The following is a 24,338-nucleotide window of genomic DNA, read 5'->3' on the forward strand; positions in this document are numbered from 1 at the left end:
CTGGCTCCACCCGCATTAACCAGCGGTACTGGCTGATGGTGCGGGGGACGCTGATCAGTTCTATGCTTATCAGCCAGTACCACTGGTTAGTGCAGGGGGAGCAAGCTGACAATTTTTCTTTAATGACCAGGCTTTTTTTTTTATTTGTCATATGTCTCTTTAAAATGGTAGAAACTTTAGAGATTAGCGAACTTACAGTAATTTGATTCTTTGACTCCCGTGTTTGCGGACTTTATCCTGCATAAATGAGTTCAGCATTCAGGTGCTCCAGTGGGCTAGAGACTCCTAGGACTGTATTCACCGTTTGCAGCCCCCATGAAAGCAGAACTCATTTATGCAGGATAAAGTCATCAACTGCAGAGCTGAGAAGTTTGTGACGAATTGAATTACTGGAAGTTCACTCATCCTTAATTCTGATTGTTTTTCCATAACATTGTAGTTTATATAAATTGTGCATTTTTTTGACATGCAGCATTTATTGTGAAAACTGGAAAATTTCAGCCGTTTGTATGGTGTACACCGGGCAGTAAAGGTGATGTTATGTTTATTCTGTGGGTCAATAAGATTATGGCGATACCCATTTTATATCGCTTTCTATTTTTTCCTTTTCTGAGCAAAATAATTTTTCTGCCATTCATTTTGACAGCCTTAACTTATTTTTCGTCAAACATCATTGAGTAAGCGCTTATTTTTTTGCGGGATGAGCTGTACTGTGGTATCATTTCTGCGATAAGTGCTACCTATGATTTTTATTCTGCTATTTGTACCAAAATTAGCAACTTTTGCTTTTTACGGCATTCACTGTACGGGATAAAGTACACATCATTAGGGACGTGGCAATACCTATTGTGTATATGATTTGTGTTTTTTGTGACAATACGGGGCTTTTATTGGGAAAGGGGCATTTTTTACCACCTCATACTTTTATTGAAGAACTTGAAATTTTTATTTTATTTTTTTTACAGGAAATACTATGCTGCAAATACATTTGTACTAGGGATCGACCGATAGTTTGTCTTTTTTTAGGGCCGATACCGATAAGTTATCAGCCTGAAAGGCCACAGATTATACCAGAATATCGGTATAAACTAATCGGCTGTTTCTCCACCCGACAAGAAGCCGCTTCCAGATCATTGATTTAAAGCGGGCGCATTATCAGCAAGGTAATTGCCAATACAGATAACGTCAAAAATCGTAAATATCGGCCAAGCCAATAAGTCGATCCCTAATTTGTACTGCAGCACAGTATGACACGATCAGCTGCACACTGTACAGCCTTTACGATGCAGCGTCTGTACCCCTTTGAGAAAAATACATTTCTAGTAATAAAGGTATGTCTGTCACATAATATACAGTGACCCCTCGACCTACAATGGCCCCGACATACGATCATTTCAACATAAGATGGCCTCTCAGAGGCAGCATCAACATATGGTTTTGTATGTCGGGGCCATCGCATAAACAGCTATCCTGCAGCGCAGACTGCTTCAGCTGCCACCGGATAGCCGTTTACGGTGCCCCATGTGCTCCGCTGACGATCAACTTACCTGTCCTCGGGGCTCCGGCGCATCCTCTTCGGGATCCTCTGCATAGTCATCGCTCTCCATCGTCATCACGTCGCTGCGCACGCCGTCCCGTCATCCAATAGGAGCGGTGTACGTAGCGGTGGCGGCGACAGAGAGCGAGGATGCCGGGGAATAAGAGTCCTTACCGGAGCGTCGGGGACGCGGCGACATCCCGGGCAGCGGTGACGGTCCGGAGCGGTGGGGACAGGTGAGTACAGCTTCCTCTACCAGTGGTCTTCAACCTGCGGACCTCCAGATATTGCAAAACTACAACACCCAGCATGCCCGGACAGCTAACAGCTGTCCGGGCATGCTGGGTGTTGTAGTTTTGCAACATCTGGAGGTCCGCAGGTTGAAGACCACTGTCCTATACTTTACATTGCACGGATCCCTCAACATGCAATGGTTTCAACAAACAATGTTCCGTTTGGAACGGATTACCATCATATGTTGAGGGACCACTGTATAAGTTTACCCACCTCTATATAATGTCATCCTTATCCTAGTATTATCACTTATAGAAGAAAATACCCCTTACATGCATAGATCCACCTGGATCGCATCAAGAAACTTGCGCTCAGACCCTTTGTGTGAATTTTACATGAAAATAAATAAAAAAAAACTTCACGCCTTTTCAGTTTTGGAACAGAACAATTTATTATAACAAATAGACTTAATGTTTCTTGTTGGCAGCTGCAACCTGAGGAGAGAAAATATCCAAAGATCAGCAACTACAGAAAAGAGCACTAATGAGAAAAACACGTATGACCGAGAACACGATGGGGTCTGGGAGCGTAAGAGGACGTGATCATCTAACATGTGACTGTGCGGCATGCACAGAATATGTCACTTTAAAGAGGTACTCTGCTGCTCAGCGTTTGGAACAGTCTGTTCGGAACGCTGGAGCCAGCAGCTTGTGACCGCATAGCTACGCCCCCTCAATGCAAGTCAATGGGAAGGGGGGCGTGATGTCATGAGGGGGTGTGGCTATGATGTCACAAGCTCCCGGCTCCTGCGTTAGGAACAGTTTATTCCAAACGCTGAGCAGTGAAGTACCCCTTTAAAGTATAAGGAATTGTTCACACGGCTGAGTTTCCGCAGTTTTTGTACGGAGTTTGCGTTCTCAGAACTTCAAAAATTCAAGCCCTATTGACTGCAATGGGGATCAACCACAGAATTCCCCAAAATATAAGACTGGTCTATATATTTTTCCAGAATTTTCAACATGGAAATTGCATTGTCTGAATGAGATTGCAAATTACAATTGAAATCAATGTACAGTAAATTTGGACAGAATTCAGTGAAATTCTGCATGGAAATTCCTCCGTATGAACATAGCCTTGCTGTCAATATAAGAAACGCGACATGTTACAGATCCTGAATGCAGGAGACCGGCTCAGAGCTGGGAGTGAAGCTTGCAGCCACGTGCTTGATGTCAGAAGTTTCGTCCGCGATCTCCGTGCTAAGACCCTTAAAGGGGTACTCCACTGCACACATCTTATCCCCTATCCAAAAGGATAGGGTATAAGATGTTAGATCGCGGGGGCCGGCACCCCTGTCATTCAGGTCATAGAGCGAACTCCACTCCATGCCCAACGATGCAGGCAGTCCCGCCCCCTCTCAGACACGAATGGAGGAGGCGTGGCGTCATGAACGCAGAAGCTGCAAGCTCCCGTGCTCCGGATGCCGCAGCTGTTGGCCCACAAATTGCGGGGGAAAAGATGTGCAGCGGAGTGCCCCTTTAACCGAATAGAATGAGAAGTTCACCTTCAGGCTTGCAACAGTTACCATTCAGTCCTATTTTAAAGGGTTACTCCGCTCCCCAGCGTCCGGAACTCAATGTTCTGAATGCTAGGTGCGGTCTTCCATGTTCACACCCGTCCCCTTGTGACGTCACGCCCCCTTAATGAAAGTCTATGGGAAGGGGGTGCAATGGCCGTCATGCCCCCTCCCATAGACTTGCATTGATGGGGCGGGGTGTGATGTCAAGAGGGGGCCGGAGTGCAGGAAGCCCGCACCTAGCGTTCGGAACATTGAGTTCTGACACTGGAGAGCGGAGTAACCCTTTAAGTCTACGGAGCCATCTAGTAAACAAGGTCAGAGATCACTGCAGCCAGGGAGTAAAGGGCCATCGTAACCAAGCACTTCACTCCACATCCTCTGATGATTGATCGGGTGGATCTGGCATGTCAAGAGTTTGTTTTATATGACCGGACACTTAATTAGGTATTCTGCATCACTTATGTATAATTTAGGTCCCTGGAGAAGACAACACTGGTGCAGTAATCATGTTAATCGAGTGATCAAGTCTTGTAGGGGTTTCCAAACTTACACCCATCCTACTAGATGACAAATGTAACATGCGCTAGGCCAGTGTTTACCAACCTGTGGCTGTCAAGTTGTTGCAAAAACTACAGACCCTATCAGGCCTGTATAGCCAAAAGCTGTGATAGGAGCCATCGCTCAGCATTTTGAAGGCTGTCAGGACATGATGGGAGATGTAGTTTGCAACATTTGTCGAGAGACACATCAGGGAACTCTGTTAGGGTGTAATGCAGAGTTTACCTCCAGTTGTTGCTAAACTACAACTTCCAGCATGCCCGGACAGCCAACGGCTGTCCGGGCATGCTGGAGCTGTAGTTTTGCAACAGCTGGAGGCACACTGTTAAACACTGATCACTACAATGGATGACCCACAGGTACTGATCAGGTTGGGCACATGAAGTTGCACTAGCACCAAACAAGTATCTAAAAAAAAGGAAACACTGCTGTATCACTGTACATTAATACCAAGGACAATATCACATCCCGGAAAATTAGGAAAGGCTTCATGGATCTCCCATGACTGTCCTATTGGTGCTAAATAGAGATGAGCGAACGTACAGTAAATTTGATTCGTCACGAACTTCTCAGCTCGGCGGTTGCTGACTTTTCCTGCATAAATTAGTTCAGCTTTCCGGTGGGCTGGAAAAGGTGGATACAGTTCTAGGAAAGAGTCTCCTAGGACTGTATCCACCTTTTCCAGCCCACGGGAGCACCTGAAAGCTGAACTCATTTATGCAGGAAAAGTCATCAACTGCCGAGCCGAGAAGTTCGTGACGAATCAAATTTACTGTAAGTTCGCTCATCTCTAGTGCTAAACATGCAACAAAAGTACAGGAGCAATACAAGGTTATACATACAACACCTGCATGTGACAACAAGGATTGTGTGTGACAATGAAATCTCACCTGTCCAGCGATTCTGTCCAAGTCTCTCTGTCCCTGGGGAGTGAGTCTGCGACCTCTAGGGGACAAAAAAAAAAAAAAAATAAAAGTTCATACAAAAATCAGTGAACTTCACTGTCAATAAAAAGGCGTAGTTGTCATATTTACACAAAAATGAATCGTAATATTTAACATTCAATTGGTACGCCTTTTATAAGCCGAAAATCAACACCACCATCTACTATTAACTGAATCTGAAAGCAGTCATTTCGGAAATGTTAACGCCAAAGGGAACACGCATGTCTATTCAGCTGTATGACAGCAGGTGACATTTGTCTCGAGAGCGATGGGCTAAAGAGTTAGGAGCCACAACCCGATTCTCTGCCAGCCAGACTTCCATACAAGGGTTACGCTGCTGGAAAACCTTTTTAAAATCAACTGGTGCCAGAAAGAAAGATTTGTAAATAATTTCAATATAAAAATCTTAATTCTTCCAGTACTTAGCTGCTGTATGATCCACGGGAAGTTGTGTAGTTCTTTTCAGTCTGACCACAGTGCTCTCTGCTGCCACCTCTGTCCATGTCAGGAACTTGACAGTTCGACATGGACAGAGGTGTCAGCAGAGAGCACTGTAGTCAGACAGAAAAGTACTACACAACTTCCTGTTGAGCATACGTATAAGTACTGGAAGGATTACAATTTTTAAATAGAAGTACATTTACAAATCTAACTTTTTGGCAACAACTGGGAGTTCTAGTTATGCAACAGCTGGAGGCTCCCTAGTTGCCATCCAAGGTGTTTTCCAGCGTACAGGCTGTAGATAGGGGTGTTTGTGGGGCAACCACTTTAAAGACCATTGCTGCCCAGTAACCTCTTGTTTCGGTGACAAATTTAATGAAGTCAGCACTTTGTACAAGTATATTGTAAAGATGCAGTCACACTTACCCATTGGGGTCCTTCTCCACCATTTTTAGGCCCTCCAGTGCCTGCATGACCTTCCTGGCTACACCCTTTGATCCGCAGCTGAAGTGACTTGGCATAACACCATTGCGCTGACGCCCACCATAGATCTTTGTCATGGATCCTACACCGGCACCACCACGGAGGTATAAGTGACGGACTGTGGAAGCTGAAACATACAGAATTATGTAAGTGACGTATGTGACAAACCAATCAGTTCCCCAAGATGGAGACCAAGAACATTGTTTAACCCCTTGGGGACGGAGGGTTTTCCAGTTTTGCATTTTGGTTTTTTCTTCCTTCCCTTTTAAAAATCATAAACCTTTCAATTTTGCAGCTAAAAATCCATATGAGGCTTATTTTTTGCACCACCAATTCTACTTTGCAGTGACATTAGTCATTTTACCCAAAAATCTACGGCGAAACGAAAAAAAATCATTGTGCGACAAAATTGAAGAAAAAAAATATGCCATTTTGTAACCTACGATTAAAATGATCCCCTACTTCTATAGGTTTGATTTTGTCGTACTTCTGGAAAAAATCATAACTACATGCAGGAAAATTTATGCGCTTAAGATTGTCATCTTCTGACCCCTATAACTTATTTTTCCCGCGTGTATGGGTCGGTATGAGGGCTCATTTTTTGCGCCGTGATCTGAAGTTTTTAATGGTACCAATTATTTATTGATTGGACTTTTTGATCACTATTCATTTTTCATAATCTAAAAAAAAAAAATTGGACCAAAAAAAAGCACTATTTTGGACTTTTTTGCACGTACGCCATTGACCGTGCAGTATCATTAACCATATATTTTTATAATTCGGACATTTCCACACACGGCGATACCACATGTTTTTATTTACAGGTTTTTTTTATTGGGAAAAGGGGGGTGATTCAGACTTATTAGGGGAGGGGTTAAATTATCTTTTTTCCCATAGGGGCCTATAACACTGCACACACTGATCTTTTACATTGATCACTGGTTTCTCATAGGAAAACAGTGATAGATGATTCTGCCGCTTGACTGCTCATGCCTGGATCTCAGACACTGAGCAGTCATTCGGTGATTGGACAGCGAGGAGGTAGGTAGGGACCCTCCAGCTGTCCTGTAATCTGTACTGGATGCAGCGATTTCACCGCAGTGATCCCGAACAGCTCCCTGAGCTAACCGGCAGTGCTTTACTTTCACTTTAGACGCAGGGTCCAACTTTGAACGCCGCATCTAAAGGGTTAATGGCGCACGGCACCGCAATCAGTGCGGCACGCCATTAGCCACGCGTCCCAGCCCGCTATGACACGGGGCCGCGGTGTGGCCCCGCGTTCTAGAAAGGGAGTGGGCTGAGGGCGTATAGGTACGCCCTCCGTCTCCAAGGAGTTAATGCTGAACACTGACCCCACTGTCTGCTTATTCCCCCACAATATGAATCTGCCAAGTAGAGCTGCACAATTTGGGGAAAATGTGCGATTGTGGAGGTAAATATTGCGATTTGGTTATGCAGTGTAACAAATTGTGAAATCCCACCCCCTTTCATAATATGAAATAAGGGGAATTTGCCATTTGAAATTAGAAGGGGGCTGTATAAATTTCACATAGCCATTCCCCCTCCTATAGCTTATGTCGTGTTCATTTATATGTACATGAAATGAGGAGGAAGTTGACGGCTCTTACCGGCACGTGTGTAGAACCAGTTCTCATCGTACGGTGCCAGCTCCTTGTGTTTCGCTAGTTTCACTGTGTCCACCCATTCAGGGACTTTTAGTTTACCAGACCTAGAAACACAAATAGACGTCAATACACAAGAAGCACAGATAACGCTGTAAGGGTTTATACACACACACACACACACACACACACACACACACACACGACCCCCCCCCCCCCCTGCGGATTTTACAACAACGGATACGGTGTGTGACTACACCCCAATAGAATATCATCAACTTCTACTCACTTCTTGAGGAAAGCAGCCAGGGCTCTGACGAACTCCTGCTGGTTCACGTCTTTCACTGTGACTCCAGGCATCTGTGATGAGAAATAAAAAAAATAAAAAAAAATCATAAGAATTATTTTTTTAAATAAAAAATGAATATATATATATATATATAAATAATAAAAATTTAGTGTCCAACCGGCATCCCCTGCAGAATTGTGATTTTACAGGTAGAAAACACTTAAAATCACAAAACTACAACTCTCAGCATGCCCTAAGATTGAACTGCCACACCCAGAGTTCACTGCCATAATTCAGTACTGTATATCCAAAACACAATACTAGAGATGAGCGAACTTACAGTAAATTCGATTCGTCACGAACTTCTCGGCTCGGCAGTTGATGACTTTTCCTGCATAAATTAGTTCAGCCTTCAGGTGCTCCGGTGGGCTGGAAAAGGTGGATACAGTCCTAGGAGACTCTTTCCTAGAACTGTATCCACCTTTTCCAGCCCACCGGAGCACCTGAAGGCTGAACTAATTTACTCAGGATAAGTCATCAACTGCCGAGCCGAGAAGTTCGTGACGAATCGAATTTACTGTAAGTTCGCCCATCTCTACACAGTACCAACACTCCCACCATGTCCTAATATATTTTTATTTCACAATATGCAGTTGTGGGATGTCTGCCTGTCAAACTCCGTAATCTCTTACCTGAATTTGGGCTGTTGTAAAAACTACAACTCCCAGCATGGCATGATACACTAACTCCCCAGCTGGACAGAACATTAGTAGAAGTAGTATTAAAAGGGGTACTCCAGTGGAAAATATATATTTTTTTTTTTTAAATCAACTGGTGCCAGAAAGTTAAACCGATATGTGAATCACTTCTATTTAAAAATCTTTATCCTTCCAGCACTTACTAGCAGCTGTATGATAGAGGAAATTCCTTTCTTTGTCTTGTCCACAGTGCTCTCTGCTGACACCTGATGTCCGTGTCAGGAACTGTTCAGAGCAGCATATGTTTGCTATGGGGGATTTTCTCCTGCTCCGGACAGTTCCTGACAGGGCCATCAGGTGTCAGCAGAGAGCACTGTGGACAAGACAAAAAAGAAATTCAAAAAGAAAAAAAGAATTTCCCCGGTAGCATACAGCTGCTAAAAAATACTGGAAAGGCTAAATATTTTTTAATAGAAGTCATTTACAAATGGCCAGAGGAAGGTCGCCAGCTGAGTGAAACAGAATCTGTCGCCTGTTTGTGTACCCCCCCACACATGTTGATCCCTCTCCCCATCTACGTTTTTTATCTGAGTATTTTGCAATAAAGAAAGAAAATTAGAGAGAAGACGGGCGAGTGCCAGTTTTTCTTCAATATCCTTGGATCGAGAAGTTTGGATTATTTGCTGTATACTTTAAACCAGGGCACAACCCTACATCTCTATACAGTTCTCATACAAGTTGCCCACTACATCCTGCATCCGCACATTGTGCCCTAGCAGTGCCGGACATTGGCGCCTCCCCTATGTATTTTAATTTACAAATGGGTTTAACTTTCTGGCACCAGTTGATTTAAAAAATAGTAATAAATAAATAAATAAATTCCACCGGAGTACCCCTTTAATGTCATTTGAATGACCTGTAGACCTTGCACTGGCCATTACTCCTGGGATAAAGCTGGGCGAAGCGGGTGCTTCACTCCTTGTCTGTGATTCCAATTTGACTCTTTCAGCCCATAAACCAGTGTTTCCCCAACCAGGGTGAGTCCAAGGGTTGCAAAACTACTACTCCCAGCATGCCTGGACAGCCTTTGGCTGTCCAGTCATGCTGGGAGTTGTAGTTTTGCCACACCTGGCGGCACACTGGTTGGGGAAACACTGCCATAAACCTATAGAATAAAAAGGTTGGATGGTGTGACTGGCGAATGGAAGGCGCAGCCTCGTACTTGACCGGCTTATAATTCTCGATCACGGTTGGTGTCAGGACCGAGACCGGATGCGATCTGAACTTCTGACACGTCTGGACAACATGTCAAACTTCTCCACAGGATAGAGAAAGATTGTGGAGGTGGGTCCGACCACTGGGACCCTCCACAATGTCCTGTATGTTATCTCGGGGACTTACACGTCCTCACCTTCCTGGACAGGCACGTGACAGCCCACTCAGCCAATCACAGGCTCAGGTAGGACACCAGTGATTGGCTGAGCAGACAGTCACTTGCGCTCATCAAGAAAGGTGGGGGCCCCGCACAAGAGATCACAGGGGTCCCAGCTGTCGTCTCTCCCACGATCCCCTATTCACAGGATAGGGAGAATTATTAAGACCCACATAGAGGAAAAGTCGACAATTTGCCCATAGTAACCAATCAGATTACTTTCATTTTTCAGAGGCCAGTCTCAAAATGAAAGAAGCGATCTGATTGGTTGCTATGGGCAACATTTCCTCTTCACTGGTTTTCATAAATCTCTCCCTAAGTGTCTATCAAGTTTATTTCCCAGTGCCACCCCTTAAAGGGGTACTCAAGTGGAACACTTTAAATCAACTGGTGCCAGAAAGTTAAAGGAGATCTGTAGTGCTCTCAACTTTATCCCCTGAGCTTTAGATCGCGGAGGGTCCGATCCCCTGTACGATGCCGCAGCAATGTACAGGAAAGGGGGTGCTCGGTCCCTGCATGACGGGGCAGCAGGCACGCCCCTCCATGTATCTCTATGGGCTGCCGAACCTTCGGATAGGGGATAAAGTTCAGAGTACTACAGATCTCCTTTAAACAAGTTTGTAAATTACTTCTATAAAAAAAAAAAAAAAAAATTCTTAATCCTTCCAGTACTTAGCAGCTGTATAATACATAGAAAATTATTTCTGGATTTACTGTCTGACCACACTGCTCTCTGCTGACACCTCTGTCCATGTCAAAAACTGTCCAGAGCAGGAGAAAATCCCCATAGCAAACGTCGGACAGCAGTCAGCCTATCACCGGCCGCAGCGATGTTCTTCCTTGGCCGGGGATAGGTCATGTAAGGAGCTCAGGCCGGCTTCTTACATGACAGTGCGCTCAACCTATCACTGGCTGAGGCGGGACATCGCTGCGGCCGGTGATAGGCTGACCGCTGGCCAACGTTCCAGTCCCCATGAAGCTGGTCTGGATCAACGAGGGGAACGTAGGACGGTGAGTTAAAGTTTTTTTTTTTTTTTTTTTTTTTTTTTTTTTTACAGCCCGGGCATAGGGATACCGCACAGTATAGAGCAGTGGTCTTTGACCTGCAGACCTCCAGATGTTGCAAAACTACAACTACCAGCATGCATGCTGAGAGTTGTAGTTTTGCAACATCTGGAGGTCCGCAGGTTGAAGACCACTGGTAGAGAGTGTGTCAGCGCCGGCAACAAAGAGGAGGGCAGCACTTGCGGGTGACATGCGAGTATTTACCCCGATGGGGACTGGGCTAATTCATTCATTCCTGTGGGGGAGGGGCCAATCCGGTATTGCGGTATGGGTTAAAATTCATATCGTGCAGCACAAAAATGTTGGTATTCGGTCTGAACCGGTATATATACACCGCCCAGCCCTAGTAGAAACCATCAGATCCCTATATACCCACTCTGTATTATGGGAAAAGGTTGCCATAGGGTGCACTGCACCTTACAAATAATCACCACAAAAGTAAACACTCTACAACATTGTTTCCCCAACCAGGGTGCCTCCAGCTGTTTCAAAACTACAACTCCCAGCATGCCCAGACAGCCATTGGCTGTCTGCTGGGGGTTGTAGTTTTGGAACAGCTGGAGGCACCCTGGTTGGGGGAACACTGCTCTACAATGTGACAGTGAAATAAATATATATATATATATATATATATATATATATATATCTCACTTCTATATAATGTATATTAGAAGCCCCTGATAGGAGGGTGCGGGGCCCCCGTAGCATGTGCTTGGGTATATAGTCCCCATGAAGAGGACACGTGACCGGCCTATACATCAACTATAGGCGGGAGACCGCGGCCTCACTCTCCGGTAGACACACACGAGCCTATGCTACTAGTCCTCATGAACACGCCGCGGTTGAGTCACCCATAGCCGGATACAGTCAGCAGGAAACGCAGCGGCCTAAGGCCCCCAGCCGGGTCCTCGTTAGGACTACACGGCCAGAAACCGCGCTGTCCCCACGGTATAAGCACGGCCCTGACACCCGACCGAAAACCGCGTATCACCCCGACCTCGAAACAAAACAAAAATCGCGGTTCCGGAGCGCTGCAGGCCGCACTCACCTTCTCTCTGTAGAGCCGAGAAGGAAAAAGGAGTAAACGGGGTCTCCCAGGCGCTGAAGAAGGGGGAGCGGCGTAACGTCACGCCTCCTTGAGGCAGCGTGGCGCCCGATTGGACAACGTGATGCGTGCAGGGGGCGGGGCTAAGGCGTGCCAAGCCTCGATGTGAGCTGGAACGCTGCACGTTGCTTTCTGTGTGAGGGTCACCTGGTTGCGTAACGTGACGTGACGTGAGTCTTCATTTTTTAATCTTTAATGCTTTTAGAGCAATAGTTTTGCGATTATAATAAAAAGCATTCATACCAGTTGGGTCTTAGGGCTCAAATGTGGTTGGGGTTTTTACCATAAACCAGTGTTTCCCAACCAGGATGCCTCCAGCTGTTGCAAAACTACAACTCCCAGCATCCCCGGACAGCCGAAGGCTGTCCGGGCATGCTGGGAGTTGTAGTTTTGCAACAGCTGGAGGCACCCTGGTTGGGAAACAATGGTCGTGAGGTTGAGGACGCTGGAATTTTTCATTTTTGCGTTTTCGCTTTTCCTCCTCGCCCATCCACAGACCTTGCAATACCAGACACAGCCTCTAGATAAAAGTGGTGCTGTTTCTTGAAAAAAAAAAGCAGAACCTTTTTATTAAAGGGGTAGTCCAGTAGTTAAAAAGTTATCCCCTATCCTAAGGATAGGGGATAAGTTTGAGATCGCGGGGGGTCCGACCGCTGGGGCCCCCCGCGATCTCTTTGTACGGGGCCCCGGCTCTCTGCCGAGACAGCGGGTGTCGACCCCCGCACGAGGCGGCGGCCGCCACGCCCCCTCAATACATCTCAATGGCAGAGCCGGAGATTGCCGAAGGCAGCGCTTCGGCTCTGCCATATAGTGGTAAGGAGGGGGCGTGTCAGCCGCCGCTTCATGCGGAGGTCGACACGCCCCCTTCCCGCGGGCTGTCGGGGCTCCGTACAGGAGATCGCGGGGGGCCCCAGGGGTCGGACCCCCCGCGATCTGCAACTTATCCCCTATCCTTAAGATAGGGGATAAGTTGTAAACCACTGAGTCACCACTGGACTACTCCTTTAAGAAGAACTCTGGGTTTTTTGTTTATATAGTTTGCATATAGTTTATAATAGGTTATTAGAGAATAATGTAGAGGTTCTTGTGTTTGCCTTGTGCTTACCTGTTTTATATGATGTGGCAGGCATGAGTATAATGATTGCAATTCCATTGATAACATTATTTCATAAAGCTGCCTATATTTCCCATGAAGTATCTGGCTTTGCAGCAAGAGGGTCATCACTGCAATTCTCCCAATGAGACCAACCTAATCACCTAAGACACGAGAAACCAGAAGCATAAACGGCTAAGACTCATAAGTGAGTTGAGGTCAGTTCACATTATTATGTGCAGTTTTAATGTATTTTATTAGTGTGTTTCTAGATAAATTATGCAATGAGGTAATTTGGTTTAATTACATAATTGTGGTAAAATAGCATTTTTTTCCCCCATGATTTTGGGTTCATGGGAAAGATGAAAAAAAATGCAGCACAATACAAACCTATGTGAAAACAGCCTCAGGGAAAGTATATACTACTATATATCCTGATCCTATAGAGACAGCAGCAGTATACAGATAGAGCTGGAGGGGTATAACTACTATGTATCCTGATCCCATAGATATAGCAGCAGTATATAGACAGAGCTGAAGGGGAAATGTATAACTACTATATACTGATCCCATAGAAATAGCGGCAGTATACAGATGGAACTTGAGGGGAGGTGTATAATTAATATATATATATATATATATATATATATATATATATATATATATACTGATCCCATAGAGAGAGCAGCAGTATACAGATAGAGCTTGAGGCATATCTCCCAACCGTCCCGGATCCGGCTTTATTCTGAATTAAACTTTCCGGCTCTACAAGCAAACACTGCAGAGCTGGGAAGTTTAATTTAGAGGCTGCTGCAAAGAACCACAACACGTTACTCACAGAGAGAGGGAGGCAGGTCACATGATCGTTCAGTGATCAATCAGGAAGCAGCACCACCAGTACACCAGGGCCTCTAGTGTTCGGCTGTGTGCTCCGATGCCGCAACTAGGAGTCTGGGTAGTACAGGGTAGTACAGGAGGCAGCAGGGGCCCGGGCCAAATGTCTACAGGTCCCCTCAGCAGCATCCTCCTTCCTCTGACCTGCTGGAGCTGTGTAACAGGAAATTGCTCCTTAGTCAGAATCTTTTCCGGGACATAGAGAGAGAGAGAGAGAGAGAGAGAGAAGGGCTCCACAGTGTGCCCATCCTGCACCTACTGGAGGCTCCGCAGTGTGCCCATCCTGCACCTACTGGAGGCTCCACAGTGTGCCCATCCTGCACCTACTGGAGGCTCCACAGTGTGCCCATCCTGCACCTACTGGAGGCTCCGCAGTGTGCCCATCCTGCACCTACTGGAGGCTCCGCAGTGTGCCCATCCTGCACCTACTGGAGGCTCCACAGTGTGCCCATCCTGCACCTACTGGAGGCTCCACAGTGTGCCCATCCTGCACCTACTGAAGGCTCCACAGTGTGCCCATCCTGCGCCTACTGACGGCTCCACAGTGTGCCCATCCTGCACCTACTGGAGGCTCCACAGTGTGCCCATCCTGCACCTACTGAAGGCTCCACAGTGTGCCTATCCTGCGCCTACTGACGGCTCCACAGTGTGCCCATCCTGCACCTACTGGAGGCTCCACAGTGTGCCCATCCTGCGCCTACTGGAGACTCCACAGTGTGCCCATCCTGCACCTACTGGAGGCTCCACAGTGTGCCCATCCTGCATCTACTGGAGGCTCCACAGTGTGCTCATCCTGCACCTACTGGAGGCTCCACAGTGTGCCCATCCTGCGCCTACTGGAGACTCCACAGTGTGCCCATCCTGCGCCTACTGGAGACTCCACAGTGTGCCCATTCTGCACCTACTGTAGACTCCACAGTGTGGCCATCCTGCGCCTACTGGAGACTCCACAGTGTGCCCATCCTGCACCTACTGGAAGCTCCACAGTTTGCCCATCCTGCGCCTACTGGAGACTCCACAGTGTGCCCATCCTGCACCTACTGGAGGCTCCACAGTGTGCCCATCCTGCACCTACTGGAGGCTCCACAGTGTGCTCATCCTGCACCTATTGGAGGCTCCACAGTGTGCCCATCCTGCACCTACTGGAGGCTCCACGGTGTGCGCATCTTGCGCCTACTGGAGGCTCCACAGTGTGCCCATCCTGCACCTACTGGAGACTCCACAGTGTGCCTATCCTGCACCTACTGGAGGCTCCACAGTGTGCCCCTCCTTCACCTACTGACGGCTCCACGGTGTGCCCATCCTTCACCAACTGGAGGCTCCACAGTGTGCCCATCCTGCATCTACTGGAGACTCCACAGTGTGCCCATCCTGCATCTACTGGAGACTCCACAGTGTGCCCATCCTGCACCTACTGGAGGCTTCACAGTGTGCCCATCCTGCATCTACTGGAGGCTCCACAGTGTGCCCATCCTGCATCTACTGGAGGCTCCACAGTGTGCCCATCCTGCATCTACTGGAGGCTCCACAGTGTGCCCATCCTGCACCTACTGGAGGCTCCACAGTGTGCCCATCCTGCACCAACTGGAGACTCCACAGTGTGCCCATCCTGCACCTACTGGAGGCTCCACAGTGTGCCCATCCTGCACCTACTGGAGGCTCCACAGTGTGCCCATCCTGCACCTACTGGAGGCTCCACAGTGTGCCCATCCTGCACCTACTCGAGGCTCCACAGTGTGCCCATCCTGCACCTACTCGAGGCTCCACAGTGTGCCCATCCTGCATCTACTGGAGACTCCACAGTGTGCCCATCCTGCACCTACTGTAGACTCCACAGTGTGCCCATCCTGCATCTACTGGAGGCTCCACAGTGTGCCCATCCTGCACCTACTGTAGACTCCACAGTGTGCCCATCCTGCATCTACTGGAGACTCCACAGTGTGCCCATCCTGCACCTACTGGAGGCTCCACAGTGTGCCCATCCTGCACCTAATGTAGACTCCACAGTGTGCCCATCCTGCACCTACTGTAGACTCCACAGTGTGCCCATCCTGCATCTACTGGAGGCTCCACAGTGTGCCCATCCTGCACCTACTGGAGGCTCCACAGTGTGCTCATCCTGCACCTACTGGAGGCTCCACAGTGTACCCATCCTGCACCTACTGAAGGCTCCACAGTGTGCCCATCCTGCACCTACTGGAGACTCCACAGTGTGCCCATCCTGCACCTACCGGAGGCTCCACAGTGTGCCCATACTGCACCTACTGGATACTCCACAGTGTGCCCATCCTGCACCTACTGGATACTCCACAGTGTGCCCATCCTGCACCTACCGGAGGCTCCACAGTGTGCCCATCCTGCACCTACTGGAGGCTCCACAGTGTGCCCATCCTGCACCTACTGGAGACTCCACAGTGTGCCCATCCTGCATCTACTGGAGACTCCACAGTGTGCCCATCCTGCACCTACTGTAGACTCCACAGTGTGCCCATCCTGCACCTACTGGAGACTCCACAGTGTGCCCATCCTGCACCTACTGGAGACTCCACAATGTACCTATCCTGCACCTACTGGAGACTCCACAGTGTACCCATCCTGCACCTACTGGAGACTCCACAATGTACCTATCCTGCACCTACTGGAGACTCCACAGTGTGCCCATCCTGCACCTACTGGAGACTCCACAATGTACCTATCCTGCACCTACTGGAGACTCCACAGTGTGCCCATCCTGCACCTACTGGAGACTCCACAATGTACCTATCCTGCACCTACTGGAGACTCCACAGTGTGCCCATCCTGCGGTGCCCTGAACTTTTGGTCTCCCCTTCCCACTGACACCTAGAATCCAGCTATACTACATGAAAGTAAGTGTATGTGAATGCAGTGTGTGTATATGGCTGTAATGTATATATTTAATGTACTGTATGTATGCAAATATGTGTATGTGTGTAAAGCCTTTATAATCAACAAGTGTAGTAAGTGTACAGCAGAATAGAAAAATAAATATATAACGTTATCTTCAGACGGAGCTGGCGATATACACCTGCGCGCCTGAAGTGGATTGGGAGGTACTGGAGGTTCTCACTTCCGCAGTGGTGTATAGTGTGACCCTTATATTTCACACAAAACAAGTATTTTCAAATGTATTTATATATATATATATACAAACACACACACTTGTGCTGTGATAGGAACCAATTGAGCTATGGAATATAGTAAAAATTCCAATTGTACCAGAAAAAAACAAAAACCTGAAAATGATATATCCTGGTGCACTGTTACATCAGATATAAATAACTGTAAATATTATGTACAAGATAAATACCTGTAATTGACTATCTTGCAGAGTATAGATTGTGTGCAGAGATGTAAATGGTGATAGGTGAAGCTGGTGAAAATATATATATTTTTGACTTTTTTAATAGAAAAACACTTGGAGGCCGTGTTCCCACGTGCTGATAAGCCCAGCAATATTGCTTGGACATTAATGAATCAATGAGGGAAAGAATACAGCTGCATGCTACTACACCGCCATGTCTGAGTGCACTCGACGACTCGCAGGACCCCAGTGTGGCTGCTTGGAGCAGCGGATTGCCTCTGCGAGCAGGCCAGGGGGCGGGGTGAGGGGATCAAATGGGTTTTCGGCCACTGCAGGAGGCACACTAATGGTCGAGTCACCGGCGGATCCACAGAGTAAAATATGCTGTGGATCCGTTACGTATGACCCTACCCTTAAAGTGGTTTGAATTGGGTGTTATTAGGGGTGTGGCTGAGGGCGTGGTTAGGGGTGTGAATGGGAGGTGTGGCTTGTCCCTCTTTGCTCTAAGCCAGTGCTTCTCAATTATTTTCTGTCATGCCCCCCTAGGAAGAGGAAAAAATTTTGCGCGCCCCCCCCGCGCGACTGTAAATAGTATCATTTGTCTATAAAATTGTTATAAGTACACCTCTGCATAACACTGTATCCTTATTAATGTATATGAGAATAAAAAAAGAAAGAAATGTGGATCAATTTACAACAAGGAATAGCTTTATTAGCTTAACCTGGGGGTGGTCTATTGTTTGGGGGGGGGGGTCGTATCTACTTGCGGCTCCTGTAATGGATATTGACCCTTATTATTGGTATCCTCCTGCGGTGTGCTTTGTACCCCTTCCACTCCTGCATTCCTGCTATTATGCCCTTTTTTTTATCTAGGTTACCTTCAGGGCTTAGTAACTTTACCTGCAGAGCGTCTTTTTGCACCTACCCCCTCCTCCTTTTGATCCAGGGTACTGTCTTCTAGTTCGTATACTTTTTCCTCCTCCATCCCCTGGTTACTATTTCTTTTCCCCTTTTCAGTTTTATTATCAGATTTTGTGTTTGTCCTACCTCCTCTTGGCGACTCTGCCTTGGTGACATGCCGGCGTCCTGCTCTTTCTCCTCTGTGAGTGGCACTAGGAACCGGCGTATTGATTCCTCTATGTCTCCACAGGTCCTCTGCATGTGTCACGTGCGTTGGCGGTCACGTGGTCCTCCGCGTCGGGCTGCTACTGGGGCTGCGCTGGGACAATCTCCAGTGATCGCTCCGCGCTGCTCCCTCTCTCCAGCCGTAGAGTTGCTAGGCAACCAACGCCGTGTGGGACGCCGCTTGCGAGTGAATATTTGCCGAGGCCAAACGAGCCCCCCTTTACGGAGCCTCGTGCCCCCCCCCCCGCTCCCCACTATTTGAGAAGCACTGCTCTATGATTCCATAGAGATTGCAGCAGTATACAGATGGAACTTGAGGGGAGGTGTATAACTACTATATATCCTGATTCCATAGAGATTGCAGCAGTATACAGATGGAACTTGAGGGGAGGTGTATAACTACTATATATATAGCAGCAGCAGTATACAGCAGCAGGGGAGAGGTCTGGGAGCTAGCAGGAGGGATCTAAAAGGTGATGGTGCCATTCTGTAGGTCACAGGAAGTCAGCTGACCCAGGACTTAATATTAAGCAATGTGAGAGTCAGACAAGGAGATCACATGACCTAGTTACAGTAATAAAACACATAGATGCAGCTGTACTGGAGTAAAATAAATATCGCTGTACGACTAGTGATAGTGAGTATGCATGGTTTGGGCAAAAAGGGGAATGCTTTCTTGTATATGGATCATACATGCAGTATTCTGTATTCTCTTATATCTCCTCCTCAGGGTCGCAGTATTGTCATAGTTTATAGATTATTTCAGGTTTCTTTGCAACGTTATCATCTAAAATTTCTGACAGATTTAATGGTGCGAAAACGAGGAAACATCTGCTCGAGGCTGTGTAAATCCATGTCGGCCCTGGTGATAATCTGCAGGAGATTACTCCATTGTGGGGATGAGCTGAGATAGGAGGGTATACAGATCTACGTGTCATATGTGATTTGGCCTCAAGAGTCTAGTTAAAGAGTAGCTCCCACCATCCTTTTTTTTTTCTGTCCCTGCCTATTGCCCATCTATCCCTAACCCCCTCCCTGCCTTTACATTTTTAAAAAAAACTATTTTAGAAATGTCTTTTTGTCTTCCTGGTAGTGTGCTCACTTACCAGGCAGACTTCCCCAGCAGGCACGATGTCACTGATGCCTGCTGGGGCCGACTTCCGCCCTTAGTTCACCTATAGAGGGGGCCTCCAGCTGTTTCACCACAACAACTCCCAGTTTGCCCTGACATCTATTGGCTGTCATGCTGGGAGTTGTAGTGTTGAAACAACTGGAGGCACCCTGTGATGAATACAATAACTTTGTTATGGCCGCGGCGCTACCCCCGCCCCGCTGAAAACAATACACTTGTTATGGCTCCAGCGCTACCCCCCGATTAAAACAATACATTTGTTATGGCCACAGCGCAATGCAACCCCCCCCCCCCCCCGCTGAAAGCAATAAATTTGTTATGCCCGCGGCTCTATGAACCCCCCCCCCGCTGAAAGCAATACATTTGTTATGGCCGCGGCGCTAAAATGCCCCCACCCCCACCCAAAACAGACATACCCAAGTGCTGTGCTGAGTCCTTCCTGAGGCAGCAGCGGCATATGCCAGGAGGCGGGGCCGACGTATGAGGCCAGGGAGGCAATGCGCTCTCAGTCGCTTGCTCCCGCCTGTCTTATTGACAGGCAGGGAGCGAGCACAGGCTGAATGAATTCGGACAGATTGCCCGGCTGGCATTGGTCCGAATTCAGGCGTGACGTTACGCCAGGCTGCAGCCGGCCACTAGGAGGGAGACCCCTAGTGGCTGGTTTTCAAACGTGAATTACACCATATTAATAAAAAATTTACATAATGAAACTACCGTATATTAGAGATATGTTGTATTGCATAAATACTACGACATATCACCAAAAAAAAGTTGGTGATAGTGCCCATTTAAGGGTTAAAGACATAATGACCACTGAATTATGGCGTACTACAGTGGTCTCCAAACTGTGCACCTCCAAATGTTGCCAAATTGCAACTCCCTGCATGCCCGGACAGCGAATGGCCACACCTTTCTCCAAGCCCCGCACGCACTGAGTTTGGTCTCCTGTCAGGCTGGGAGGAGACCAAACTTATTGTTTGACTTGCGTAGGGAATAGAACAGAGTCACCTAGTGGCTGTTTTTTCAATCATATTAATAACGTATAAAGGTTGAGAATTTTAACAGCAATTAAATAGCAAAGTGTCTTATAATTACATAAGGAACAATATATTAAAAGTTTAGTTTGGTGACAGGTACTCTCTAAAGGCTGGATTTACATTTCGGAATTTCAAACTGGACAGAATCTGGCTGGAGATTCCCAGTGGGGCCAGCTAGGACCACTTGGGCATTGCTGTCCCCATAGACGTCAATATATGAGTAGCAGAAATCCGCCAGAACATTGAATGCAAAGTCCACCTCGAAAACTCTAGCCAGCAATGGGACTCGGCTGCATCGAAATTTCCAAGCAGAATTTTAAACGGAATTCTACTCTGAAATTCCATAGTGTGAACCCAGCCAAAATGTTGGAATAAAACAAGACATTTTATAGGGGGGGGGGGGGGATCCCTAGCTGAAGGGAACTAGTCCCTGAGGTGGATTGAGATTGATTCTATTATCCCTGGGAACTCTTGGGATAAACTTTAGTAGTCAAAACTCATTTAGACTTTAGATTTTTTTTAAACAACTTGAATAAAATGCGGCTCGGTGAGAATTTTGCAGTGGTCTGTGATTTATTAGCTGTAACTTTTTTTAAATTGTTGTAAAATTTTTCCACAAGAACTAAAAAATGTTCTCACACCAGCACGAAACAATTCAGAGACTTGTCTACATCTATGGTACTTTGCTGTTTATGAAGAACATGCACCTCTTTGTTAAATGTGGGGGAAATACACAATGACATACGTCTAGGAAAATGGTGGTAAAAGAACTTGATTTACACATAAATTCCGTCCTAGGCCTTTCTCTTGTGTGGAAAAACTAGAACCGTAATGAAGTGGCTGCATTTTAAAGTACCTCAATTTGAACTTTGAAAAAGTTTTGATATTGCAAAGAGACATGTTAAAAGCTTAGATCCGTCTGGGTCTGGGTGTTTGGACCCCACCCATTGCTAGAACAAGGCAGGAGAAGCTCTCAGCTAAGCACTTCCCTTCCCATCTCGCTTGTTGATCTACAGGATGGGCTCCATAGATTTACTGTGGAGTAAGTGACGAATGAGACAGGGAGAAAAGTGCTCAGCTGAGCGATCTCTCGCCTTGTTCTAGCAATGTGTGGGGGTCTGAACAACCACACCCCAAACTTTTAATATGTCTCTGACATGTAAAAAGCATTTTAAGTCACTGTTACCCAAAAAATGTATTATGATGGCCCCCATCTGCTATGTATAACACTAAAAACCTGTATAAATAATTTTACTCCATCCCCCGTTGTCCAAGGCCCCGTTTACACTATATTTTTGTCAGTCCAGTAACTCTCTGAGACATTTTGGACACACGTTTTACAATAGAAACCTATGCATCTGTTAAATAGATACGTCAAAAAGGACTTCATGTTTTTGAGATGTGGGCGTCCAATAAAAACATGCTATGAAAACATGCAATGAAAAGAGCCTGATATGAGCGAACATGTCTTATATGTCTGAATAGAAACCATAACAAACAACAGAATATGGAACTTCAAAGTAGTGCCCTTCCTATTTTTTTGAAGAATAACGAATCAACCTGAGAATGTTTTCAGGTTAAATATCTTCTGGGTAAATCTTGTGATTCCGAAACACAAGTTTTGGTGACAGACAACAGTGTACAATACGAAGAGCCACTGATCTGAGGGCCATGCCAAATTTCTTCTTTCTCATGGCGTAAACCAAAGGGTTTGCAAAGGAATTGAAGTGTGAGAAGAGCACAGCTAGACGGATAAGAGATACTGGGAGGGTGCAAGACTGACACAAGAGTCTGAGGCTGTTAATGGCGTTGAGTGGAATCCAGCATAAGCAGAAAATGCCCACTAGGAGCAGTAGAGTCCATGCCATGTGGGCCTCCCGTTTCTTAGAAGACCTCAGGTGCCCTCGAACCACTCCGAAGATGTCACCGTAAATGGTCAACATGATCAGTAAGGGCAGCAGAGTACACCCAAAAAACACAAAGTAGACAAGGTACTCAGGACTGAACACAGCAGTCAGGGAGCAGCAGCCTAGATGGTTGCCTTCGAGATTACTACCATTAGTGGGTACGCTGTGGCTGAAGTAGGCCTTGGAAAGGTCTCTTGGTCGGAAAGGTTCTGGATAAATAACAATGGACCTCTCAAAACCAAAGGAAGATCTTTCGGAAGCAGTGTGAGATTTATTGCTGCCCACATATTGCTGGAACTGGTTCCATCCCATCATCGGAGACAAGCCAATGAGACAAGAAAGGAATAGGCACACCAGAACTGCCAGGACTAAACGCCGATTTGTTAGGTACACCATGTAGCTGGAAGACAAAAGCCAAGCATCATTTTGGGGACCTAGATATTATGTAATGTTCCAAGTTACGGCAGTAAATTGTGATCCATCTAAACATTGTCTAATCAAAGAGACTAACTACATAAATATAAAGTTTAAAGGTTGTTTTCTTTCTTCTCCTTAAATTAAACCTACCTGCTTACCTTTCCCGAAAATCTACTGCCCTGGCAGGTACTGTTTGTCATTGATGGAATCCAGCCATGTATGAAATCTTACAGGCAATGCTCCATGGGAAAAATAATGCAAATTAGCTCTTTTGCAGCTGACCTGCTGACAGGTCCGCTTTAAAAGGGTACTCCACCCCTAGACATCTTGACCCCTATACAAAGGATAGGGCGTAAGATGTCTGATCGCGGGGGTCCCACGGCGCGATCTTGGCTGTGGCACCCCAGAATCCGGTGCATGGAGCGAACTTGCCTGATGACTGGCAATGTGCGGCAGAGGCATGTGACGTCACGGTCAAGCCCCCGCTCGTGACGTCACAGCCATGCCCCCCAATGCAAGTCTATGAGAGGGGGCGTCAGTACAGTACACATTAAGTGGGAACAGACACAATTTTCTTTCTTATGGAGGTAGATAAAAAACATATTGAAAATCTGGTAGAAGTTGATGTAATTCTAGCCATAGTCTACTGTTGACCATATTGGACAATCAATCAGCCTTTAAAAGTAGCCTTGTGGAACCAACCTAAGACAAAAGGCCACAGTACGTACTTTTTTAAGGTCCCCATACACTAGTCAAAAGTTGGCCTCCAACTTTGGCAGGACTGTCTAAAATGTATGGGGCCCCTATATCCTTAGCCCTTCTCTCTCCATTAATATAGGAAAACTTGTATGGTGGAGCTGTGGGGAAACTCAACACTTACTTCTGGGTTCCCCAACAGATTGTTTAGTAACAAGACATTCTGTGATTAAAGGAGTATTCCGCCCCTAGACATCTTATCCCCTATCCAAAGGATAGGGGATCAGATGTCTGATCGCGGGGGTCCCGCCGCTTGGGACCCCCGGGATCTCTGCTGCAGCACCCCGCTGTCATTACTGCACAGAGCTAACTCGCTCCGTGCATAATGACGGGCCATACAGGGGCCAGAACATTGTGACGTCACGGCCCCGCCCCCTCGTGACTTCACGGCCCGCTCCTTAATGCATTTCTATGGGAGGAGGGTGTGATGGCCGCCACACCCCTCCCATAGACTTGTATTGAGGGGACGGGCCATGATGTCACGTTGCTCCGGCCCTTGTATTTCCCGTCATTACGCATGGAGCAGGTTAGCTCTGTGCAGTAATGACAGCGGCGTGCTGCAGCCGAGATCCCAGGGGTCCCCAGCGGCGGGACCCCCGCAATCAGACATATTATCTCCTATCCTTTGGATAGAGGATAAATTGTCTAGGGGTGGAGTATCCCTTTAATTT

The 24,338-nt window shown here is 46.9% G+C and overlaps 2 protein-coding genes across 9 annotated transcripts in view; one reads left to right on the plus strand and one right to left on the minus strand.

Annotated features, from left to right (window-relative positions):
- Nucleotides 1-2,196: 2,196 nt before the first annotated feature.
- On the minus strand, nt 2,197-12,011 carry RPS19 (ribosomal protein S19). The gene is made up of 6 exons (XM_056542151.1): nt 11,928-12,011; nt 7,685-7,755; nt 7,402-7,502; nt 5,717-5,900; nt 4,796-4,850; nt 2,197-2,265 (listed from the first exon to the last, which is right to left on the minus strand). Exons 2-6 carry the CDS (start codon nt 7,753-7,755, stop codon nt 2,239-2,241), a joined length of 438 nt encoding a protein of 145 aa, XP_056398126.1. The 5' UTR covers nt 11,928-12,011; the 3' UTR covers nt 2,197-2,238.
- Nucleotides 11,557-24,338, plus strand: part of LOC130293457 (guanylate-binding protein 1-like) — a 228,087-nt gene continuing 215,305 nt past the window's right edge. For 2 of the 8 annotated variants that reach the window (XM_056542145.1, XM_056542144.1), the window contains exons 1-2: nt 12,018-12,154; nt 13,180-13,295. Coding sequence is in view for 1 of the 8 variants with exons in the window: in XM_056542141.1 (XP_056398116.1) it covers nt 17,508-17,581 (74 nt within the window). In the remaining 7 variants the exon portion in view is untranslated. Of the gene's footprint in view, nt 11,828-12,017; nt 12,155-13,179; nt 13,296-17,399; nt 17,582-24,338 lie in introns of those variants that run through there. The other 6 variants (XM_056542141.1, XM_056542149.1, XM_056542147.1 and 3 more) reach the window with 6 other exon arrangements.

The sequence above is a fragment of the Hyla sarda genome, chromosome 10, assembly GCF_029499605.1.
Source record: "Hyla sarda isolate aHylSar1 chromosome 10, aHylSar1.hap1, whole genome shotgun sequence".
In the NCBI taxonomy this organism is placed as follows: Eukaryota; Metazoa; Chordata; class Amphibia; order Anura; family Hylidae; genus Hyla; species Hyla sarda.